This window comes from Physeter macrocephalus, chromosome 11 (assembly GCF_002837175.3).
Source record: "Physeter macrocephalus isolate SW-GA chromosome 11, ASM283717v5, whole genome shotgun sequence".
NCBI lineage: Eukaryota > Metazoa > Chordata > Mammalia > Artiodactyla > Physeteridae > Physeter > Physeter macrocephalus.
This window is the reverse complement of record NC_041224.1, coordinates 23098071-23120751: the sequence shown is the minus strand read 5'-3', so window position 1 is coordinate 23120751 and position 22681 is coordinate 23098071. Positions and strand designations below refer to the sequence as shown.

Genomic DNA, 22681 nt, shown 5'->3' with positions numbered 1-22681 from the left:
TTCTCCGTTATGCATTTAATGATGTTGTTGCTGATGTCTAAAATCAATGTCGTCATCTCTTTTTTTGTTTGTTTGTTTTTTTGCGGTACGCGGGCCTCTCACTGCTGTGGCCTCTCCCGTTGCGGAGCACAGGCTCTGGACGCGCAGGCTCAGCGGCCATGGCTCACGGGCCCAGCCGCTCCGCGGCACGTGGGATCCTCCCGGACCGGGGCACGAACCCGCGTCCCCTGCATCGGCAGGCGGACTCTCAACCACTGCGCCACCGGGGAAGCCCCCGTCGTTTCTTATAGTGGAAGAGATCGTATTAATCATTCAAAACCCATCTCGGATGTTGACTTTTTTTTAAGACTCCCAGCATCCTCTTCCTTCAGCTACCCAGGCGATTACCAGCACTAGTGAATGCCAGGGCACTTCTGGCACATCACTCAGAGCACCAATCAATTACCACTTTATCTGTCTCCTTCTCTGAGGTGTGAGCCATTGAGAGGCAGAGATTAAGTCTTCCTTACACACCTGCCAGGTGGTAGGTGCCCAGCTAGTGAATGAGTGAATGATTGATGTAAGTCTGCAGGGCTTCCCTCCAAATTTCCTGGTAAAATTTTTCAAAGGACCATAACAACTTCAAATCTATGTGACATTTTCACATTAGAAGTCATTCTGGAGATCATCTCTGGCCTTAGGAAACTTAATACCGGAGACATTGAATACCACACCCAGAGCGCCATAGCTGTCGTGTCAGAGGAAGGAATAGGCCAGAGGTCTCCATTTGACATTCATTTATGAAAAATAAGTTTACTTAATTGTATTTTGTCCTACCAGGTTGAGCAGATTTTGGAAATTTAGACTTTTTCTAATGTAGCAAAGTGTTAACATTCATATACATAACCCTTAGATGGATGTCTAGAATTTCTCTTTGTTTTTTTCCACTGGACAGGTAAATACCAGCTGTCCCCCACAGTGAATATGCCCCAAGACGACACTGTCATTATCGAGGATGACAGGCTGCCAGTGCTCCCCCCACATCTCTCTGACCAGTCATCTTCCAGCTCCCACGATGATGTAGGATTTGTGACAACGGACACTGGCGCATGGGCCAAGGCCGGCATCAGTGAGTCAGCAGAGTGGTAAGAGCACTCTTGGGAAACATCGGTTATTTGCAGTCACACTTGATTTTAGGCTTAAATGGTCTGTCACCGAGCACAGTGCATCAGTGTCTTTTATGGCGGTGTTCTGATTTAATAATAATGATTTAATACTTGTAGTTATCACTCCTCAAACAAAAGATTCCCCCCAACCTCATAAACCTGCCCAACCGTGTTAGCCTCTCCAGGGCCATCGTTAAGAGTTTAGCCAAACCAACAAGAAAACTACCACTAACCCCCAAACCCTACTCATTTAAGTTAAGTTTCACAAGTGAAACTTTTATTTTAGATCTGTGTTAATTCGACGAATTGTTTTTCTATTCCATAAATAAATTCTAAGCAAATCCCTTCGGTGACAGAGAGTTTGTAACAATTAGATGACTTTGGCCAAATTAATAGTTGTTATGTTCTGGGAGTGGGAAGAGGCTTTTTCAGATTTTCTTTTTAGAGTGCTATAACTCTACTAGTCTTTGTACTTACTTCTAACATTATGATTTCAGGAGCAGTCTAATGCTATTTTTCCTCCTGTATCTCTCAAAATAGAAGAAAGCATTTGATATTATTGAGCCAATGTGTGGCAAATAAATGTGGATGAGTGTCTTCATTTGCATGCCTAGTCATTATATACATCAATAAGCGAAAGGAAAGTCCCTCCTGGATATGACCTTGGAAGGCTGTAGTGATGATGAACGCAACCATGTGAAGCATTATACCAGAATCTTCTTATTGCCCTTTCTCTGGGGTCTCTTAAGAATCCATCAGCAAAATGATATTTCAGTGTTGTGGCATTGAGCTACACTCAAGCCCGCGTGATAACAGCTTATCTTTTTTTCTGCGGTACGCGGGCCTCTCACCGTTGTGGCCTCTCCCGTTGCGGAGCACAGGCTCCGGACGCGCAGGCTCAGCGGCCACGGCTCACGGGCCCAGCCGCCCCGCGGCATGTGGGATCTTCCCGGACCGGGGCACGAACCCGCGTCCCCTGCATCGGCAGGCGGACTCTCAACCACTGCGCCACCAGGGAAGCCCAACAGCTTATTTTTGAACGAGTTTTTTGGTTCAACGTAGAGGGGGAACTGCCGTACAAAGTAAAAACCCACTTGAATCAGATGCTGTAGCATTTTCCGCTGCAGTTTATATCTTTCTGAAAGTGAGAGCAATGACAGAGAAAGTAAGGATTAGATATTTGCAGTATTCATCGAAGGGACAAAAACATTTTGAGTCTCCACCGTGATGAGGAATTTTGAAGGCAGCTGTAGGAATAGATGTTTGGGGCCTTAAGAAATGCTGTATTGGTGAAAGTCAATAAACAACGAGCAGGGCTGGAGTGTGGCATTAATTTCCCTAAGGGGATTCATAAAACAGTGAGGACTTGTATGATTTTGCTGTGGGGAATGTGCAGGGGCTGGAAAAGAATATGAATGAAGGGTTATCCAAACAAGAATGGCAGCTGTTCTGAATCACAGCAGAAAATGTAAGCTTTTCCAGCCTGACAATATCTCCCTAATCCTTGATGAAAATGTTATGAAAACAAAAGGGCAATAAGGCAGGATTAATAACTGGAATTTTAATAACTTTTGGGGGGGGTCAGGGTATGGTTACATTCTTTAAAGAATCAGCTGTCAGTCCTGCAGACTAACTTGCTAAGTATGCTAGCGTACTGTTTCTTGTGTCTGAAATTAGTTTAATGGGTATATTGATAGGGAAGAATTAATTATGTTATGGTTTAAGAATATTTAGTTATTTTAAGATGCTTATTCACTCAAAAACTCATTTGCCATTTTCAGTTGTGTATGTGTACAGTTCGCTGCACGATGGTGGAAGGCTGAATATGTCAACTGGCTAAACTTTGCATTTCTTAACTGATAGAATATACTTGTTTTCAATCCATGAATTGATTTAGGGAACATAATAACGTTTTTAAGGTGAAGAAGGTAAAACAGCAAATGCTAATCTTAGTGACAACATAATTTCAGAGGATATAAAATTAGTTTAAAAAATACGCCAGTATGTGGCTTTCAGGAACAAAAATTTGTACTTCTTTGAAAAACCTTTAACCAATAATTTTTATTTAAAAATGTATTGCAGATTCACTCTGTTCACACATTTGATGCCTATTTGGAATTCAGGTTTTAGTGTAATTCACACGATACAGAAAAGGGTGGATGAGCATGTGGAGGATGGTCAGAGAGAGCAACTTTCAGTATCTAAAAGAATTACTCTTGGACTTCCCCGGCGGTCCCGTGGTTAAGACTCCGAGCTTCCACCGCAGGGGACGCGGGTTCGATCCCTGGTCAGGGAACTAAGATCTCGTATGCTGCATGGCGCGGCCAAAATAAACAAACAAACAAAAAGAATTACTCTTAGCTCAAATATAATATTTAGTGTTTATTGTTGCAAGATTGGGTCATGGTTCTCACCATATGGGTTTTAATTTTTCACTTCTAGGACTGTGTTTTTGAATTGGGGTGTATGTGCCCTGGAAATTATAAGCATACTAGTATGTGGATACTACTATATAAGCATAATATACACACACATATATATTTAAGAAATATATAAAAGCAGTCTATACTTATATACATAATATATGATGGAGCTATGCACACATATGTATGTACATACATACATAGGGTCTAAGCAGAGTAGTATGAGAAGGGACACCTAAGGCTTCTAGGTGAACATGACCCTGCTTCTTCCTGGAACGTCAAATTTATTCTGGGCTTTACAGATGAAATATGATATATTAAAAATGAAAAGATTTAGTGTAGGATGCAAACAAAATAACATTGATTAGGATATAACATAGTGTTTTACATAAAAAAATCGTTTTTGCTTTGGCCTGAGCTCCCAGTCCCTGGGCCAGAACAAGGGTTAGCCAGCTAGGTGCCCAGGGGAGCAAGCGTAAGGAGCTTCTCACTCTCAGCCGTGGCCCCTGAACTCACAGGACCCTGAGATCAGAGCTCCCTTGAATTCTGAGTCCCAGGCACCTACGTTGCCTCCTCCCCGGGCCCTGCTCTGTACTTGGTGGAAAAGATGGAGAAGGATCGTTCATTTCCTTTTTGAGCTTTTGGTTGGTGGTTGGTTTTTAAATACCCTGTTTCCGTTATCATAATTTTCATAACTTTGAAAGTTTGAGATAGCAAGTCTTTGTTGGCTAATAATAATTTATTGTGCATGGTGGTTTGCAGTTTACTGAGGGCTTTCCCCTTGTGTCCTTGAATTCTCTCAGTGGCCCGGCCAGTGGTTGGGGCCACTCTTTTCTTCATGGAGCCAATGAAGACACAGGGGCTCAAAGCGTTCAGGCCACGTCACCTGATGGCGAAGCACTGCCTGATGTCTTCCTTGTCGCAGCTTTTGGTTTAGCCCTTCCCTAATGCCACCTGTCGTTTCATGCACAGTGAATTGCAGCTAAATTTCTGATGTATATCCAAACCAGATCACTACCCTTTTATCAATATGCATGGTCATTCCCATAGGACCAATACAGGGTTAGAGAAGCTGGTTTCCAGCAGAAGCATAAGGAGGGCTTGTGTAGTGGAAGCTGACGTAGTGGAGAGGCCGCCACATTCCAGTGTGTCCGGTGAGCTGTGGAGGGATGTTCTCCTACCTGGCCACATAGGCAAGGTGGCTCCACACTGATACAGGAGAGCCCTCTCCTTACTCACTGTGCTCAGCATAGAGAAAAACCGCTTCATTGTGGGGCTGGGCTCTCAGCACCTGGTGGTGCTTCCGAAAGCGTTAGTGGGATTTTACAAATAGGACCGATTCCCCTGCCACTTCCTTTGTGAAAACACTTGATGCTGTATCCTGTTACCACTGATCTGCCCTGTGCTTCATCGTCTCTGCCGGAGCCACTGTGTCGGTGTCACACAAATCAAATGCCATCCAGACTTAGTCATGCTTTTCTGGACTCCCTGGAATACCAGTCAGTCTCCCATCCATGCATCCACAGAGTCTTCTGTGCGCTTCTGGTTTGGTATTTTTCTTAGGGAATAGAGATCTTCTCTTATTTATTACTTTGACTTTGGTACCCGGCACCACACTTTCATCAGAATAGGTTCTAATCGTGATTCGTTGAGTTGATTTCTTCTCAGTTGATTAAGTATTGCAGAGAAGCTACATCCTCATAAAACTACATGCCATAAAGGTGTTTTGGTTTTTTTTTCTGAAACACAAGATAAAGGATATATAAGATGAGCAGAACATATCCTTTTTTTAAAAAAATTTATTTTACTGAAGTATAGTTGATTTACAATGTTGTGTTAATTTCTGCTGTACAGCAAAGTGATTCAGTTATACATATATACATTCTTTTTCATATTTGGTTCCATTATGGTTTATCACAGGGTATTGAATAGAGTTCCCTGTGCGATACAGTAGGACCTTGTTGTTTATCCATTTTGTATATAATAGTTTGCATCTGCTAATCCCAAACTCCCAATCCGTCCCTCCCCCATTCCCCTCCCCCTTGTCAACCACAAGTCTGCAGAACATACCCTTTTCAGAACTTCTAGTCAGTTGCAATTCATATAGTCACTAATTTGCTGCCAGTATTTGTATTAATATATGAAAGTGTTCCTCAAAGATTCAGTCTTCCTCACATGCAGAAGGAATTGCTCTAAATGTAAATTAATGTCGTATTTTCCCATCACCTCCTACACAACCACAGTTTTTTCTGATGGACTATATTTGTGCTATTTAGTTGAAATATTTCTGAGGAATATCCATATACACACATTCATACACACAGGTGTAGATGAACTTTCCTGAACGTCATGTCTCTTATTTTCAGTAAATGTTTTTATGTTTCTCTTTCTCTTCACACCAGCTCTTTGAGTCCAGACGTCGATCCAGTTCTTGCTTTTCAACGAGAGGGATTTGGACGTCAGAGTATGTCAGAAAAACGCACAAAGCAATTTTCAGATGCCAGTCAATTGGATTTCGTTAAAACGCGAAAATCAAAAAGCATGGATTTAGGTAGTGAGTACAATCTCCATGAATCTTTATCTAAATACGGTTTAGATGCTTTCAGATGAAAATCGATGGTCCCAAACACATGTCTGTTTACTGTGAGCAATAGAGAAAATAAATGCGAAATGAGGCAATTTGGCAAAAATTAGTTTTTCTCCATGTTTGAGATAACCATACTTCTCCTAAGTGGCATGTTTACATCATGTGCAATATGTTAATATATATGTTTTCTGATGAGAAAAGAAACAAACACATGTGCATATCATGCTCTATTCATGTATCTGTATTTGAAAAAAATGAAACGTTTTAACACTTTCGCTGCTTAAAACCAATTTCATTGGAATATGATTTGGTTGGTTGTGGGGATGTTCGAACCAGAAGAAGCAGTTTTGGAGAGAAACCATTATCTCAATCCATGTCTAGAGTTTGGTTACTTCGTGATATTTTCCTTCCATTGCTGTCCTTTAAGGTTTATTTGATAGAAACTCTTATGTGTTGATAATTAAGGCCTTTAACTGGAGTCATAATTTAAGAGCATATTTATTGTAGAAAGTATTTGGAAGCAAATGAGAGGAGGAAAATTATCCTAGTTGTTCAATCAAACACCAATCAGGTAGTGTCTCTTTTTAAATCCAAATCCACCAAAAGCCAAAACAAACAAACAAATTAATTAATTATATCCATACACCAATTGACTGATTAGAAAAACCTTTGTTAATCAACCATAACGTATTTACGCTGTTCTCTGGTGGCTGTTTGTACTTCGAGACTAAAAGCATTCATTTATCCCATGCAGAAAAGAAAAATCGGGCTATTCCTTGCCTGGCTAATTATGATATGCTAACATATCAATAACACACGTGTCTGTGAAATGAGATGACTGGCATTGCATGGAGACACTGCTTTTTTCCCCTTTTTTTTGATTATGAATGTTTGCTTGATATTTCATATATTTTGCATGAGATATTACCTAAGAATTATCACCTAACTGAAAAGATCTGGGAATGGTTGAAGCATGTTGGGCTGTGGGACTAACTGGGCTAACCATTATACATTTACCTTTTAACAGTAGCTGACGAGACTAAACTCAATACAGTGGATGACCAGAAAGCAGGTAAGAATGGACACTTAGACTGTTGCCATAGAAACTGCGGTCCAAGGAGCTTATCATAATTATAGAGCTGCCAATCACATAGCACGTAAACATAAATATTCCAGGCTGGCACGGATGTTTTCATAGTAGGAAATCAAATGGTACAAGAAAAGGAAAATTTTCTTGCGAAGAAATTTATCACTGTAGTACATACTAAATGGGAATATAATTTAGTGCTTCAGAAACACTAAAACAACATCGATCTTCTTAATTATATTTGTGTAGGAATGTTTTGTCACAATTTTTAAAAAAAGTCAAAATCCTGAAAGCGTGATCTCTTTGGGTGGATTCTTTGTTTCGAAGTCATCTATCTGATGCTTAGGTTAACATCCAAAAATGATTCTCAAAGTGGTGATTTTCGTTTGACGGATAATGGCACAAATATGAATATTTTCAATGAAGGGCAGTGTCTAGTATTGCTCTCATTAGTCACTCAGAAAAGCTTAGATCTTTTTCTGATGCAAGCATTAGTTTGTAGTTACCTAACATTGAATTAGACTATATATTGCATCCTTATCGTTGTAAACCTGCTTGAAGGTTTTGTTTTTGTTTTTGTTTTTTGTTTTAATTTATTTATTTTTTGGCTGCGTTGGGTTTTCATTGCTGCGTGTGGGCTTTCTCTAGTTGCGGCGAGCGGGGGATACCCTTTGTTGCGGTGCGTGGGCTTCTCGTTGTGGTGGCTTCTCTCGTTGAGGAGCACGGGCTCTAGGTGCATGGGCTTCAGTAGTTGTGGCTTGCGGGCTCTAGAGTGCAGGCTCAGTAGTTGTGGCGCGTGGGCTTCAGTAGTTGTGGCTTGCGGGCTCAGTAGTTGTGGCTCGTGGGCTCTAGAGCGCAGGCTCAGTAGTTGTGGCACACGGGCTTAGTTGCTCCGCCGCCTGTGGGATCTTCCCGGACCAGGGCTTGAACCCTGTCCCCTGCATTGGCAGGCAGATTCTTAACCACTGCGCCACCAGGGAAGCCCTTGTTTTTGTTTTTGTTTTTGTTTTTGTTTTTAACTATTTAGGGCTTGCTTCTAAGATGCTGCCTAAATCATTCCGTAGAAACAATGGATTATTTTGAACTGGGTTTTACATGATAGTAGATTTTATATGTTATTTTATGACAATAATCAGAGGAAAGTCTTTATGTGTAATTAAAGTCATGTGCTTTGTACAATTGAGCGTTTTGATTTATTATTATAAGTTTGGAGTAGAGTTTTAATTATTCTAGATCCAGTATGATGTAGTTACACCACTTAGCACTAATTAGCTTCAATTCACCTTTTTAACCTGCAGTAGTAATTAGTTTTAGGCTTCTTGAAAAATATGTATCCCACATACATATGTAAAGATAATTGTGGACATGGTTGGAGTTTTCACATTCTGTAAAGATAGATTATAAAAACTACATCCAATAAATCACTGGATTAACTGTAGTGCAGGGCAATTAACAATAGCCTCAGCCCTTATTAAGTAGTTATTTTTTTATCAAACATAACATTCATTGGAATTCTGAAGCAGGGCTAAAGAAAAGCATTATTTGATAGTTTACATATGTAAATTAGTAATTAGTTTTTGGAGTTAATGGTATTCAGTACTTTTCAAGAAGTAACCCCTGTTCAAGTTAATGTTTATAAAAAACAAATTGAGCTGCTCAGATTAAAGAACATGACTTTATATAATATGCCAATTAGGTAAAGTAAGGAAAATAGTTAATTTAACCAACTCATTAACAGGAAAAGTATAATTTATTATGATTAAAAGATAATAATATCCAGATTTCAACTGAAAACATTAAATAACTTTCATGGTGAGAAGGCAGATTTTTATCATCTAATTGAATCATCTGCTTTCATAGTGCCTTAGAATGTTAGTTAGATCCTAGATAAAAAGCATTTATAAAATACTATGCGATCTATCCTACCGAATTAAATTGGAAAAACTTGGGACAAAAAATTATTACATAGACATCAAAGTACTTTCTGGTCTATTGCTTTTAAATCTACAATGAATAAAATATCTACACTGAATCCTTCCCATCCTCCAGTATTAGACAGTGAACAGATTTTCAGTTATTTTTCTTTCTTCACTTCACTTGAATTGCTAAGATTATCATGATTTTACAGTTTAGTCCAAAGGTTTTTGGTAGAGTCACAGTGGCATTTTAGTGTAGATCATCTGCCTAGCTGTAAGCCTTTCATAATGAAAATTGAATTCCATTTCCCTTTGCCCTTGCAAAAGACATCCTCTCCTTTTTTTTTTGGTGAGAGAGGTATTAGTAGGTAAGAGTAGAAAAATAGACCTAAGGAAAATAGTATGATTATGATTTCCCCCTTTATTCCTGGATTTAGGAATCTTCTATGATATTTGGGGGGTAAATTTACTTTCTGCAAGAAAAGAGGGAACAGGAATAAGAGAATTGTGTTTCTAATAATTTAATCCTTGAATATAAAAAATAAGCAAAGTATCCTAATGACCTAAAAGATTTATATAAGGAGCTTCAAAATACTATTTTTAAATTATTATTTTACATTTAAAATAATTTAAAAATTATTATTTTACATTTAAAATTATTTAAAATTTAGAGACATTGATTTTTTTGTGTGTAAATAAAACTATTCTCTTGCCCCTACTTTATATAGTGAGAGATATTTTCAATTTTTATTCCTGCTAAATGATAAGTTTATGATGTTAGGAATCTCAGTGATCCTCATTTAGGAATCTTATTAATTTATTACTTAACAAAATCTCTGTTAAAGTTTCTTTGACAAACATACCACTTGCATGAATGAAATCCATGTTATAGATCAAGAGTCAGCAAGCTCTTTCTGTAAAGAGCCAGGGAGTAAATATGGTAGATCTTGTAGACCAAACAGTCTCTGGTGCAATTACTTAATTCTGATGTAGTGTGAAGACAAGCCATGGAGGATATGCAAATGAATGGACATGGCTGTGTTCCAGTCAGAATTTCCAGATTTGGCCCATAGTTTGCTGATCCCTGTTATAGATGCACAAATTACAGGTGTTATGAAAATTTTCAACCATATATAAAGACTGTAGTTTATTAACCTACCATATACCCAATACCCACCATATATAATTATCAACATTTTGCCAAAATGTTATACTACAGTGTTAAGAATTTAGAGAAAAGAGTAGATAGGTAAGCTCCCAATTATGCTTACAAGATATCTATTGCTTATTTAGTTACAATTCCATCATTTTTTTATCCCTGATTTGCTTGTGTTTTGTTTCTTAATAAATACATATATACATTTATCTATACATGTATCAATATTTATATACATGTAATATATATACATTTATTTGAATAAATACTCATGCCATATCTGAAATTATTAAAGCTTTTAGTGCTCTGAGTATCTTAAGTCAAATCTCAGCTAACTTTTCATACATAAATTATGTTTGGTTTTTTGTGTGTGTTTTTTTTTTCTTTTTTGGCTGCGTTGGGTCTTTGTTGCTGCGTGCGGGCTTTTCTCTAGTTGTGGCGAGCGGGGGCTGCTCTTCGTTGCGGTGTGCGGGCTTCTCATTGCAGTGGCTTCTCTTGTTGTGGAGCATGGGCTCTAGGCACTTGGGCTTCAGTAGTTGTGGCACGCGGACTCAGTAGCTGTGGCTCGTGGGCTCTAGAGCACAGACTCGAGAGCTGTGGCACATGGGCTTAGTTACTCTGCGGCATGTGGGATCTTCCCGGACCAGGGATCGAACCCGTGTCCCCTGCAATGGCAGGCGGATTCTTAACCACTGAGCCACCAGAGAAGCCCATAAATTATGTTTTTATGATAACCTTTACTGGAAGCATCAAATCTTCATTGGAGATATATACATAGATACATATAGATACATACATGCATACATACATATATACATAAACATGTCCTTTATGAAGCCAAGAAGGTACTGAATATTTGCCTTATAAATGTTTATAGGACCTAAATGGAACTAGTGAGTTGTGAAAATTGATAGGCATGATTTATTCAGAAAAAGATCTTCCTAGTGCTAATTCTAGAAAATGTGAACGTAAATGTCCCTACCCAGGAATCATCTTTTCCCATTCTCTTTGATTCTTTCATTTCTTACTTTTTCTTTCATTCTTCGGAACAAAATTCATTTTCCTTCCTGTGACATGACCTTTATGGGTATTTAAAACATGAACTTGTCAAAAGTAGGGCTATCAAGAGAAAAAGTAAGATTGATCATCCTAGAAAGAAATATTTCTTGTGAATTTTTGTCAAAAAATAAATAATCAAATATATACAAACCTTCATGGAAAAAGTTAAATAAATTATATTTTTCTCCCAAGCACAATGATTTATAGAATATTTTTTCTTCTTTAGAGTCATCTGTCTGCCTTTCTGCCTATGTTACATTTTAACATACTAACTTAAAACTGCTACCCCATTGTGAAAATTATGTGAAAGGTGTCATGTAAATGAATCTTAAAAAGATAATTCTTGTTTTGACTCTCCCAATTTAATTTTTATTCTGTTTTATACTCTGAGCAATGAAAAGCCCGTGTCAGAACTATTTGTCTTCTAAGTGATAACATATCAAGGCTACTCCGTAATTATTGATCCACATGTGGGCTGATGGCCCCACGTGGAGAGAAACTATCCAGCCTCTCCTACCCTACATTTTATTTTTTTTTTTTTGCACCTGTCTTTTTAACAGTATAAGTGAAGAACTAGTTCTGTAACCTGGATTACCCAGCTGGTGGTTGCTGGCATTTCAGCCATCTAGAGGCTAAATTCATCTACCTCTGAGTGCCAGGTCAGGCAATGATGGATGAGGTTGTCTTACCTGGTTAGAGAAATCCATTTTGATTGCCTTCTAAAGCTTGGTTACCATCTCGGGACTTCCTGCCCTAGATCCTCAAGTCACAGAGCCACATTTTAAAAAAATATATTTATTTATTTATTTGGCTGCACCGGGTCTTAGTTGCGGCACAGGGATCTTCGCTGTGGCATGCAGGATCTGTTTTTAGTTGCGGCATGTGGGATCTTAGTTCCCCAACCAGGGATTGAACCCAGGGCCCCTGCGTTGGGAGCGCAGAGTCTTAACCACTGGACGACCAGGGAAGTCCCCAGAGCCACATTTTTAATCCTCTGAATTCTCTCCTGCCATCCTACTGAAATTTTCTTGGTAACTGTGATGTCTTGTTCCTTTTGTTCATCACCCGTTTCTCTTTGCAGGCCTGGAGATCTAAGCACTCACATCCAGCTCTTGAGTCCTTTCTCCCTTACTTCTCTCTCTGTCTCTCTCTCTCTCTCTCTCTCTCTCTCTCTCTCTCTCTGTCTCTCTCTCTCTCTCTCTGTCTCTCTGTCTCTCTCTCTCGCCCTTATATAGTTTGTTTCTATTCACATCTTGTGTTGCTTTTCCAAGAGAACTACCATTTTCCAGAATTAGGTTTCTACCTGGTGCCAGGGTGCCCTGTTTCTATTGGTGACACTTGGTCTCTTGTGCTTTTCTTACTTGCTGAGTTGTCCGAACCTGCACCATGATGAGGAAAAGCCTTGATGAAATTCATTGAGGTGAAAGTTTCACTTCCATTGTAAATAACTTTAAACTGCCAAGCAATGATTTCAGCTACATTTTGAAGCTTACTCTTGGTTGCTTCCCTTAGCCTTCTCATCATTCTGCTTTTCAAATGAGCTCCTGGGTATTCTGCCTCTTTTATATTATTGACATAACTTGGAGCAAATGATTTGACAAAGATTTCATCTGTTAAGCTAAAAATGGAAACTAATAACTCAGAGTGTTTCCTAATGAGAATAGAGAAAATAGACCTACTTTAATATACATTTGGGAAAAGTTAAAATTAGTTACTGTTACTTTACTTTTTATATCTTGCCACCCACATTCCAGAAGTTGACGTTGAGCAAATTATTTATGTGCCTGATATTTTCCACAATTTGTAGATATTCAGACATGTAATTTTCTCCACTCATTCTAACTAAGATTTTGTTTTTGCAAACCTCCAAGGTTCTCCCAGCAGAGATGTGGGGCCTTCCTTGGGTCTGAAGAAGTCAAGCTCTTTAGAGAGTCTGCAGACAGCAGTCGCTGAGGTGACTTTGAATGGGGACATTCCTTTCCATCGCCCGCGGCCGCGGATAATCCGAGGAAGGGGATGCAATGAAAGCTTCAGAGCTGCCATTGACAAGTCCTATGATAAACCTGCGGCAGATGACGACGATGAAGGCATGGAGACACGTAAGTTTACAATGTCTGAAAGAGTAGCCATGCCAGGCATCTCTATAGAGCAGCAGTTCTTAAAGTGTGCTCCAGGGAACCCTAGGGGTTCCCAGCATCCCTTCAAAGGGATCCAGGAGATCTAAATTATTTTCATAATAAGAAGAAGATGTTATTTACCTTTTTTACTCTTATTCTCTCACAAGTGTACAGTTGGGTTTTCTAGAGGCAACATGTCATGTGATATTGCAATAGACTGAATGCAGAGAAGATAGAAGAATCTTTTCAGCTAGATATTAAAGAGATTTGCCATTGTTCTCAATAATTGTTTTTGGAGAATACAGTGGGTTTTTTTTTTGTAAAAACCATAATTTCTGTTAACATGAAATCTATTATTTTTTATAAAGTAATTTGTATTTTTAAACTTTCTCAGTTTTAGTTTAGTAAATATTGACAGACATAATCCACATAAAATTTTGAGTCCCTAATAAATTTTAGGAGTATAAAGGTATCCTGAGACCAAAATATTTGAAAACCACTGCTGTATATATGTCTTTAATACATCTCAAATGAGTACATGTAATCATCTGTGATTTTGATAACATATTTTTGTTTTGTTTTTATGAATTACTCTTGCTTTCCTTGAACTGAGCTAGCAAGACATATTTGTGTATGTGTATTTCCAAATTGCCAAATATTTTAAGCCAAGATTATTGAAAGTCAAAGGTTACCATGAATGAGCAATGTGTTTTCCATAGTATATTGAGAAAAAAGTAACATTTATAAATACGTACAAACGTATGCTTCAGGGAGTTGTCACTGTAGTTAAATATTTATGGTATAAAAATAGCCATTCAATTTAAACATAAGGAAGAAACTCAGTAGCGTATTTACTTAGAAGAGAAAGGACTAGAGTCCTAATAGAAAAAATTGTTGATTAACTTATATTGTTCGTATCTACTAAATCACATTTTAGTTTTCTAACTTCAAAGTGACTCTACCCATCTAACCATTGTAAGAAAAGCTAGAGGGGGGAAAGAAAAGAGAAGAAAAGCTGGAGACACCACTGCCCAAGGTTAAAGCAGAGATCATTTAGGTGGATTGTAAACAATTACAATTTAACTTTTGGGTGAACCACTTTGATCACAGGTACCTAAGGAAGTCTGTGCTGGGGAAGGAGAGTTTTAAATGAAAATCACATTCTGAGGAGATTTAAAGCAAAATTATATGATCTTTGCCTATCAGATATAATGTGTTTCGGAAGATGAATATTTCTGCCATAATGTAACACACAAGGCAAAGCTTAGGAGAGGATCACTGCTTTCTCCCCCCAGATTTTTTAGTCTAAATCTGGACAGTTGTTCACTCCATCCAGCCGGTGATTTCAAATATATGCAGCTCATTGTTCCCAGATGAAGAACATATTTCCTATTTTTGCTGCCAATCCTGGTCTCCAAGATCCTGAGTCATATGAGTTTTCAACCCTCTTGGGTTTTTCCTGGCGTTATCAGTGGTTCCTTGCCAGCCTTACCAGTATTACTTGCGCTGCCTTTCTAGGGTGAGGACCCTATATCACTTAGAGATCTTGCCTCTGTCCTGGGTGCATATTTAATAAGAGATACAGTGCTTTGGCACCTCCATATTTGTTTTTGTAAGCACAGTTTATGCTTCTGAGCTTTTTTCTTGTTCTGGTTAAAATGTTATTTAAATTCCCTCATAAATGCAATTTTCTCACCTATATCACTTATTTCAAATGTGCAACAGGGGATGGAATAGCTATCAGTACCAGGCATGTTCTTAATTCTGTAGCCTCCAGAGCTTCCCACTGGTGTGAACATCTAAATTTGTCCCTCTATAAACTTAGTTTCCTTTTTTAATTGGAAAGAACAGATTTAAGTATTTTATATGAAAACTTTTATGTTCAACTATCATCAAGACAAAACCCAGTACATAGACAAACTACGATTTGTGTAGGGCAGGGAAAGTTCTGGACGAGAGCTGAGAGAGACACCGTGACAACGTGCACCTGTGACCACAAAGTGCTGGGTTTTCCCAAAGTCCCGACTTTATGACGTATTTTTCCAGACCAGTCTGGTGGACTTTGGATATGGCCAGAGAAAGGCAACTCTTCTACATTTCAGATGTTTGCGGGTTGTCAAAACTGAGTGAGTAGGGTGACGTGAGCCTGGGGTCCAGATGACTTACATCCTGTTCACGTTCTTCTCACCCATTTGGGATTGGGTCAAGTTGCTTAACATCCTTGAGCTTTAATGCCCTCACTTGTAAAACTGAAGCTTTGGACGCCCAGGTCATTGATGCTCAGATTGTGTGTGGCGGCGGCCAGTGAAGAGGGGCGCCTCGGGGGTCTCAGGGAGTCGGGAAGCACATGGGCGCCTGAGTGGATGGGCTCTGTCAAAGTCACCAGCCCCCCCGCACCCCGCTGTCGCCTCAACAGTCGTGTGTTATTTATTGATTTACTTAAATTTTTTTTGGGGGGTGGGGTGGTGCTGTGTGGCTCGTGGGATCTTACCCAGGGATCAAACCCAAGCCCCCTGCAGTGAAAGCTCCAAGTCCTAACCACTGGACCACCAGGGAATTCCCAGTCCTGGGTTTTTAAAATCACTTTTCATACATTGTGGTTCCTTGTCAATTTTAAGTTTTTAAAAAAAGGAAGTTCGCAGTTTTCTAGAAAAAGTTTGAAAAGCTCCGGTTTAGATGGTTCCATTTCTGAGGTTCTTTCCAGTTTTAACTTTCCATGACTCTGTTTCCCCCTTCACTTACTGACCTCAGTCCTGCCTGCCTGCTTCTCTCATTGTTTGTAAAGTCCACGAAGAGAGACACCACCGTGTCTTATTCCTGCGTAACCAGGCTCAGAGCTCGGCAAAGCATTGGAGTCAGTGACTGTTTGTCACATCAGTAAATGGACTCCTGCTTGACTAGCCCCACTGTTTGTGAGAGACACACACCCAGACACAGCGAGCTTCGGGCTGTGGCACTCGGGGCAGCAGTGACATTTCACTCCTCCTTGTGTCCCACACTGGACCTGCATGTCTGAGACCTCCAGTGCCTCAGCAAACCGTTTGTTTTTCTTAAAAAAAAAAAAAAAAAACTCTCAAGGCTGGTGTTACTGCTGGTGGTCATGAGACTGTAACCTTTACGTATGACTAGGTACAGGTGTGAGAAGGAAGCCCCGCTTGGCTAGCTCCTCCTCTAGTTCCCTAAACACCATCCTTTTCCGAGTCAGGCTGTGGATTCTCATGGCGTGACCCACACGCTCTCTTCCACCGTCTGCATTTGTGTTTCCGCTTATGCTCCTCCCTCGGGCAGCCTTGCCCGTGCAGCCCTCACCTGCGCAGCCCCGCCCGGCATCCTTGCCCGTGCAGCCCCCACCTGCGCAGCCCCGCCCAGCATCCTTGGCATATGGGAGCTGTCCCCGGCCACATGTCTAGGCCCTGCCGTCCTCGTGCTCTGTGGGACCCTCCATACAAGAAAGGGCCTTGTACAAGGGCCTTTCTTGTACGGAGGTGGGACTCAGAAGCCTCAGTTATGGCCACCGTTAAACTAAAGATGGCGGGTCACTGTTGAGCGGTGCTCTGTAAGAGGACCCTGTCTGGGCAGACAGTCTTTGTTAGATGGCTGTCCTGTGAGGACGCAGTCCGTGCACCCTAGAAACATGGGGGCGGCATTACCTGTACCACCCAGCTGCCTGTTTCTGTCCCGTGCAGCCCTTTCCCACTTTGCAGGAAAGTCACTTAGGCGGAGGCCTGGTTGATTGCTCTTGTCAGTCGGGTCGAGGTCCTCCCCGGTGACTTTCTTTCATGGCTCGGAACAGGCTTGCCTCTTCTCAGCAGCATCGAAATTGTGGCATGCACACAACAATGGAGGCCAAGAGACTGGGGCGGGATCCATGTGGTATCTGGTATCTGTCATCTTCTGTAACACTTACGTGCTTCCTGTGGAGATGGCAGAAGCCAGCGTTTTTGTCTCTCATTTAATCCATCTGGCCTCTCCATGTTGTGTGTGTCTGTCTGGATCAAGATGGAGCTTTGTATTCTGGGACCCATTATCTCCGAGGCCCTACCTGTGTTTGACAGGTCAGGGCATCTACAATCTGCTCCCTGTTCTATGCAAATCACGCTCCCCGCCTGGCTCCCAGCAAGCAGCTCCTACATCCCCCATAATAAATCAGTTTCTGTTGAAACCAAGAACATGGATGCTATATAACATTGCTTTGTTTTATTTTTGAAAATATAGAGTCCCATTTTTTTTCTCTATTAAAAGTTGCCAAATTGTCAGCCTTACTATCAATTCAGTAACAGCTTTTTGTCGGGGTCACGGAGGTGAAACACAACCAAACCAAAGACTATCCTATTAATTGTACTTCTCAATGTTAAGATCTATCCAGTTTACAATTTTAAATGTGAGAACTGTATGCCTTGAAAACATAGAGACAGATTGCTTTTGAGTAGCTTGCCTACTTTCTTACAGTACTCTTAACAGATCAGAAAAAAAGCACTGCTCTAAAATATACATAACTTAGGTTAGCAGTATGAGATTTGAAGAAACTGAATTTATGTTAGTAAATCAGCTAATCTGAAAGCTTCCAGGAGAATTTTTGTTTATTTTATTAGCTTCAAATAGCATATTTTGCCTGAATATCTCAGATTTTCTACTCTCAGCATCCTCCACATTTCTAGCCACCTTTTGTCATTACATTTTGAACAAAAAAAAATGCAAACTAGGTTGTTATCTTAAGAAACCCCATTAGATTACTGTTAATCTGTAGTGGAAGAATTCAGTATAGGGGTTTCAAAGTCAAAGTACTTTGTAAAAGATTTCCCATTTGATTATCTTAATGGATAATTGGGTGTTGATCTATAAAAAAATATTTGTTCTGAAGGGCTGGGAATAAGAATAACCTGTCTTGGGCTTCCCTGGTGGCTCAGTGGTTGAGAGTCCGCCTGCCGATGCAGGCGACACGGGTTCGTGCCCCGGCCCGGGAAGATCCCACGTGCCGCGGAGCGGCTGGGCCCGTGAGCCATGGCCGCTGAGCCTGCGCGTCCGGAGCCTGTGCTCCGCAGCGGGAGAGGCCACAACGGTGAGAGGCCCGCATACAGCAAAAAAAAAAAAAAAAAAAGAATAACCTGTCTTATCCTCTTATGCCAACTGGTATACTTAAGTATCACTTGCAGTTTAAGAAAAGGAGCTTTGATTAATTTTAGGAAATTTCTGAATGCAGTAGAGGTGTAAGCATGTGAAATAGCTGAAGCTATCTATTCCTTACATTTCTTTTTCTAGGTGAAAAGTAAGTTAAGCTGAAAGTATGATGAAAAGTCACATCTGAAGTGTTTGAATTATAGAATCCTCCTTTTAAGCATTTTTTTGATAAGGAAAAAGTATGTAAAGAGATGACCAAGATCGTACTTAGGAACAAAATCATAGAATGCATGCCTTCTGATTTGCAGTCCTGTGAGTTTTCTAGAGTATTAAACAAACTTCTGAGTGGGAAAAGCCATTACACTGAAACTGCTATAGAGTATGAATGAGTTGTAGTACCTAAAATCTGATATTTAAGCTCTGAGCTCCTGAGGGGCTGGCGGTGGTCCAACCCAGTGGATAAACTGACACTTGGGAAGCAGTGTGGTTAATGGTTAAGGGCCGTTGCAGTGCAGCCCATGTGGAAGTTGAGTGGGGTGGGAGATCGTAGGGAGAAGGCTTCCCAGAAGAGGTATTGTTTTAGATGAGTAACATGGCTTGAGTGGTCTTCAGTGGGTGCGTAGGAAACGCAGGGAGCCGGGACCACCTCTGGACCACCATCATCCTATTAAGGTTCATGTATGCACGGGTGAGGGCGTGGTGAGGGGTGAGGTTTAAGACATAGTCAGAGGACACATCACAGACAGCCTCGTTTAAATTATTTTTGTTCATACTAAGGACCTTAAAGAGCATTTGAAGAATTTCAAGTAAAGGAATATGCTTGTTAGGGCTGTACGGGATGGCTTATTGGGGATGGGATGGTAAGTAGCAGTGTTGGTGGCAAGACTGGTTCTGTGATCATAATGCAAGACTCCAGGTGAGTAATGATGCTTGGCAAAGCCAGAGGAAAGGGAGGGACTGCGTTTACATGCTTAGCGTCTCACATGTAAAGATGGATGATGATGATGTGATTTTGCTCGTTAGTACCTCCAGGCTCAGAAACTTAGAATCATCATCTCACTGTGTAATCACTCCATTACCGAGGTTTCTTATTTTTTCCCCCATGAAATTTCCTAATTTCTCTCCTTCTGCCCAGTCTAGCCCCAATCTGCATTTTTTAATATCTGAGGTTACCATTAGGATCTCCTTACTGGTCCGACTGTCTCTACATTGGCTGCGTAAGCTCTGGGATCACACCGTCCTCCCAGCCCTTCAAGCTCCCGTGTGCGTTCTCACCCAGACCGTGCACTGTCTGTGAGGCTTATCTTCTCACTGCCCTGACTGTCCCCTACCCTCTTGTGTACGTTGGACTGTCCTCTCCCTTCTTCAAGACACTTTTTCCCAAGCAGTCTAGTTTTCCTTTGACTTTCTGAGGCCCCAGCTGGGTATGGACGCTCCCCGATTTACAATGGTTCCGCTTAGGATTTTTGGACTTTACGATGGTTCGAAAGTGATGTGCATTCCCTGGAAACCGTGCATCTAACTTTGAACTTGGATTTTTGCCAGGGCAGGTGATATGCTGATCCTCTGTGGAGAGGCTGGGCACTGGCAGCAGCCGCAGCTCCCAGTCAGCCACGTGATCACAAGGGGAAACCACCGATACGCTGACAGCTGTTCTGGTTTCCACCTTCAGTACTGTATTCACTAAATTACAGGAGGCATTCAACACTTTATTATAACCTAGGCTCTGTGTTACATGCCTGAGCCCAACTTAGGCTAATGTCAGTGTTCTGAGCACATTTAAGGTAGGCGAAGCTAAGCTATGATGTTCGGTAGGTTAGGTGTATTCAGTGTATTTTTGACTTACGGTATTTTCAACTTATGTTGGGTTTAACAGGCCGTAACCCCATCGTAACTCAAGAAAAATCTGTATGTAGATGCATCTGAGACTTTTTAATATAAAATATGTTTTTAACATCAAGAAATTTTGTGGATCTCCCAGTTTGGATTGTAGGGCGTGGGAGTTAAGAACACTGGCTTTTAGGGGACAATTGTTTTGATTTCTCAGTAAATAGCAAAACAGAGCACTGCTCTCCATTCACTGTTTCATCACATTTGCACATTTTTATGTTGTTATTTATTTTTGTTTTTGTTTTTTCACTCAAAAGAGTCAGAGCAGTGGCCTGGACACTCTTTCCTTGACACCGTAATTTTTTTGTATATTGTTAAAATATACATTTGACACCAATTCAGTCCTTGATAAAAATAAAATTCTTAGTGGCAATTCCAACAGCAGGGTTATGAGTGCTGCCATTTTCATTGTATAGCCAGTCCATTGGGTCTGTTGAAAGGAAAGTGTTCAGCTTCTTTATACATTGTCCCCTGTGCACAGGAAACAGTGTCTATTGTGGACCATCATTTGTATGTGAAAATCAATTATACACTGAAAGCAAATTTGCAAGCGTTCAGAAAATGGAGGGTCTCACCCTCATTGTATTGGTTCTGCAGCATTCTCCTGGGCAGGGGGGATAGCGGAGGTGGCATTCTACCAAGATCTTCAGGAACATTTTACCTGTTTGTTTGGAGGGGTGCATTAAAGAAAACTTTAGACTGGGAAGTAGAAGTAAAGAATGGCTTTTGATAATAAGTCTTAAACTCTTTGGAAGTGTGGTTTTATTGTTTTTCTCTCTACTCCTTACCCCAATGTAAACTAAGAGGTTGGCTTTTTTTTTTTTTTAATGAAATAAATCTAATTTTAGAAGAGTGGGTTTTAGGAATCATCTATTTGAACACTCCTCCAGTTGCTGAAAACCCTTCTCTAAGCCTGCTGATAAATGTCACCCACTTTCCTTCATGGCTTTTTCTCCTTTCACCATCATGTTCTCTGTTCTTCATAATATCAGTTGTTACTCCCACCCCACATTTTAGTATAAAAGCTTCTTAATTCTTCTTGCCAGCTTTGTGTGTGTATGTGTTTTTTTTTAAATGTTCTGAAAAAGCTAAGTCTTTCCATTGCCAAAAACTCATCATTCTAATGTTAAAAGTCAGGGTCCAGAAAAGCAGATCCTATTATTCAATACCATCTGTGTCACTAGCTGTTCATTTCTTACATCTTTTCTTCCTTTTCCAAAGTCAAATATTCAACTAAAATAAGAAACAAAAATAATATGTGTATACATATATAAAAATATATATGTATATATATTTATAATAAAATGTTCTCAAATCCTATGCAGGATCTGCAGTGCCTGGGAGTTCAGTCCTCATTTATTTTTATTGCATTGTATTTTACCTAACATTAGTCAATAGAAGTTGGTAGTGGTCAGTGGATTTGCTAAGTCTAGTGAAATTTTCTAATTACTAATGTCTCATTTTAACTCACTCATTTTAAATTTTAAGAAGATAGATTCTGAAGACTGCGTAATCTTGTGTCCAATTATTACGTTTAATCCTTTGTCTTCCAAAGGAAATTGGAAATTACTCAAGAATATGTGCTTCTATTATTAGATATTCCTAATTCCTAGAGTAGTTCTTTCTAAACAAGGAGCAGTAAAGGATGGTTTTCATACGATGGGCTATTTGTTCAGTCCACTCAACAAATATTTAATAACACTTCTTTGAGCTTCGCCCTCGGAGAAGAGTCCTTGCTTACTGGCAAATAAGAAGTAATGCTGTCATTTTCATTTCGTATTTCTCTGTTTTGTATTTCTCTGGATGTTTGTACCAATTCCTTTAACACTAGTAACAAGTCTGAACAAATAATTCTAGTAAAATTGTCAAAGCTGCCTAGAGTGACATTAACTGCTAAATCTTACACTTGTGATAAATAGTGCTGTGGGTGTTCCACAGCTGCTCTAAAGTTTGATTTATATAATGTACCTATTAGGATGCTTTCCGCTGCATTTAGTAGAAAACCCAGCTCAGACCAGCTCAAACCATGAGGAAATACATTGTCCTACGTAGCTGGTTCAAGAGTTGGGTAGCTTCCAGGATTATTGATTCCACAGCCTAACGGTGTTACCAAAGCCCCGCCATCCTTCTGACCCTTCTGCCACACTGTCCACAAGTCAGCTTCTCCAGGGGGTAACTGCAGG

The 22681-nt window shown here is 40.1% G+C and overlaps 1 protein-coding gene across 33 annotated transcripts in view; it reads left to right on the top strand.

The window, feature by feature from the left end:
- PARD3 (par-3 family cell polarity regulator) overlaps positions 1-22681 on the top strand; it is a 678698-nt gene that overhangs the window by 428061 nt on the left and 227956 nt on the right. For 16 of the 33 annotated variants that reach the window (XR_002892687.3, XM_055087799.1, XM_055087804.1 and 13 more), the window contains 4 exons: positions 935-1124; positions 5968-6122; positions 7183-7227; positions 13245-13472. Coding sequence is in view for 32 of the 33 variants with exons in the window: in XM_055087799.1 (XP_054943774.1) it covers positions 935-1124; positions 5968-6122; positions 7183-7227; positions 13245-13472 (618 nt within the window). In the remaining variant the exon portion in view is untranslated. The remainder of the gene's footprint in view (positions 1-934; positions 1125-5967; positions 6123-7182; positions 7228-13244; positions 13473-22681) is intronic. The other 17 variants (XM_024129755.3, XM_028495581.2, XM_024129756.2 and 14 more) reach the window with 8 other exon arrangements.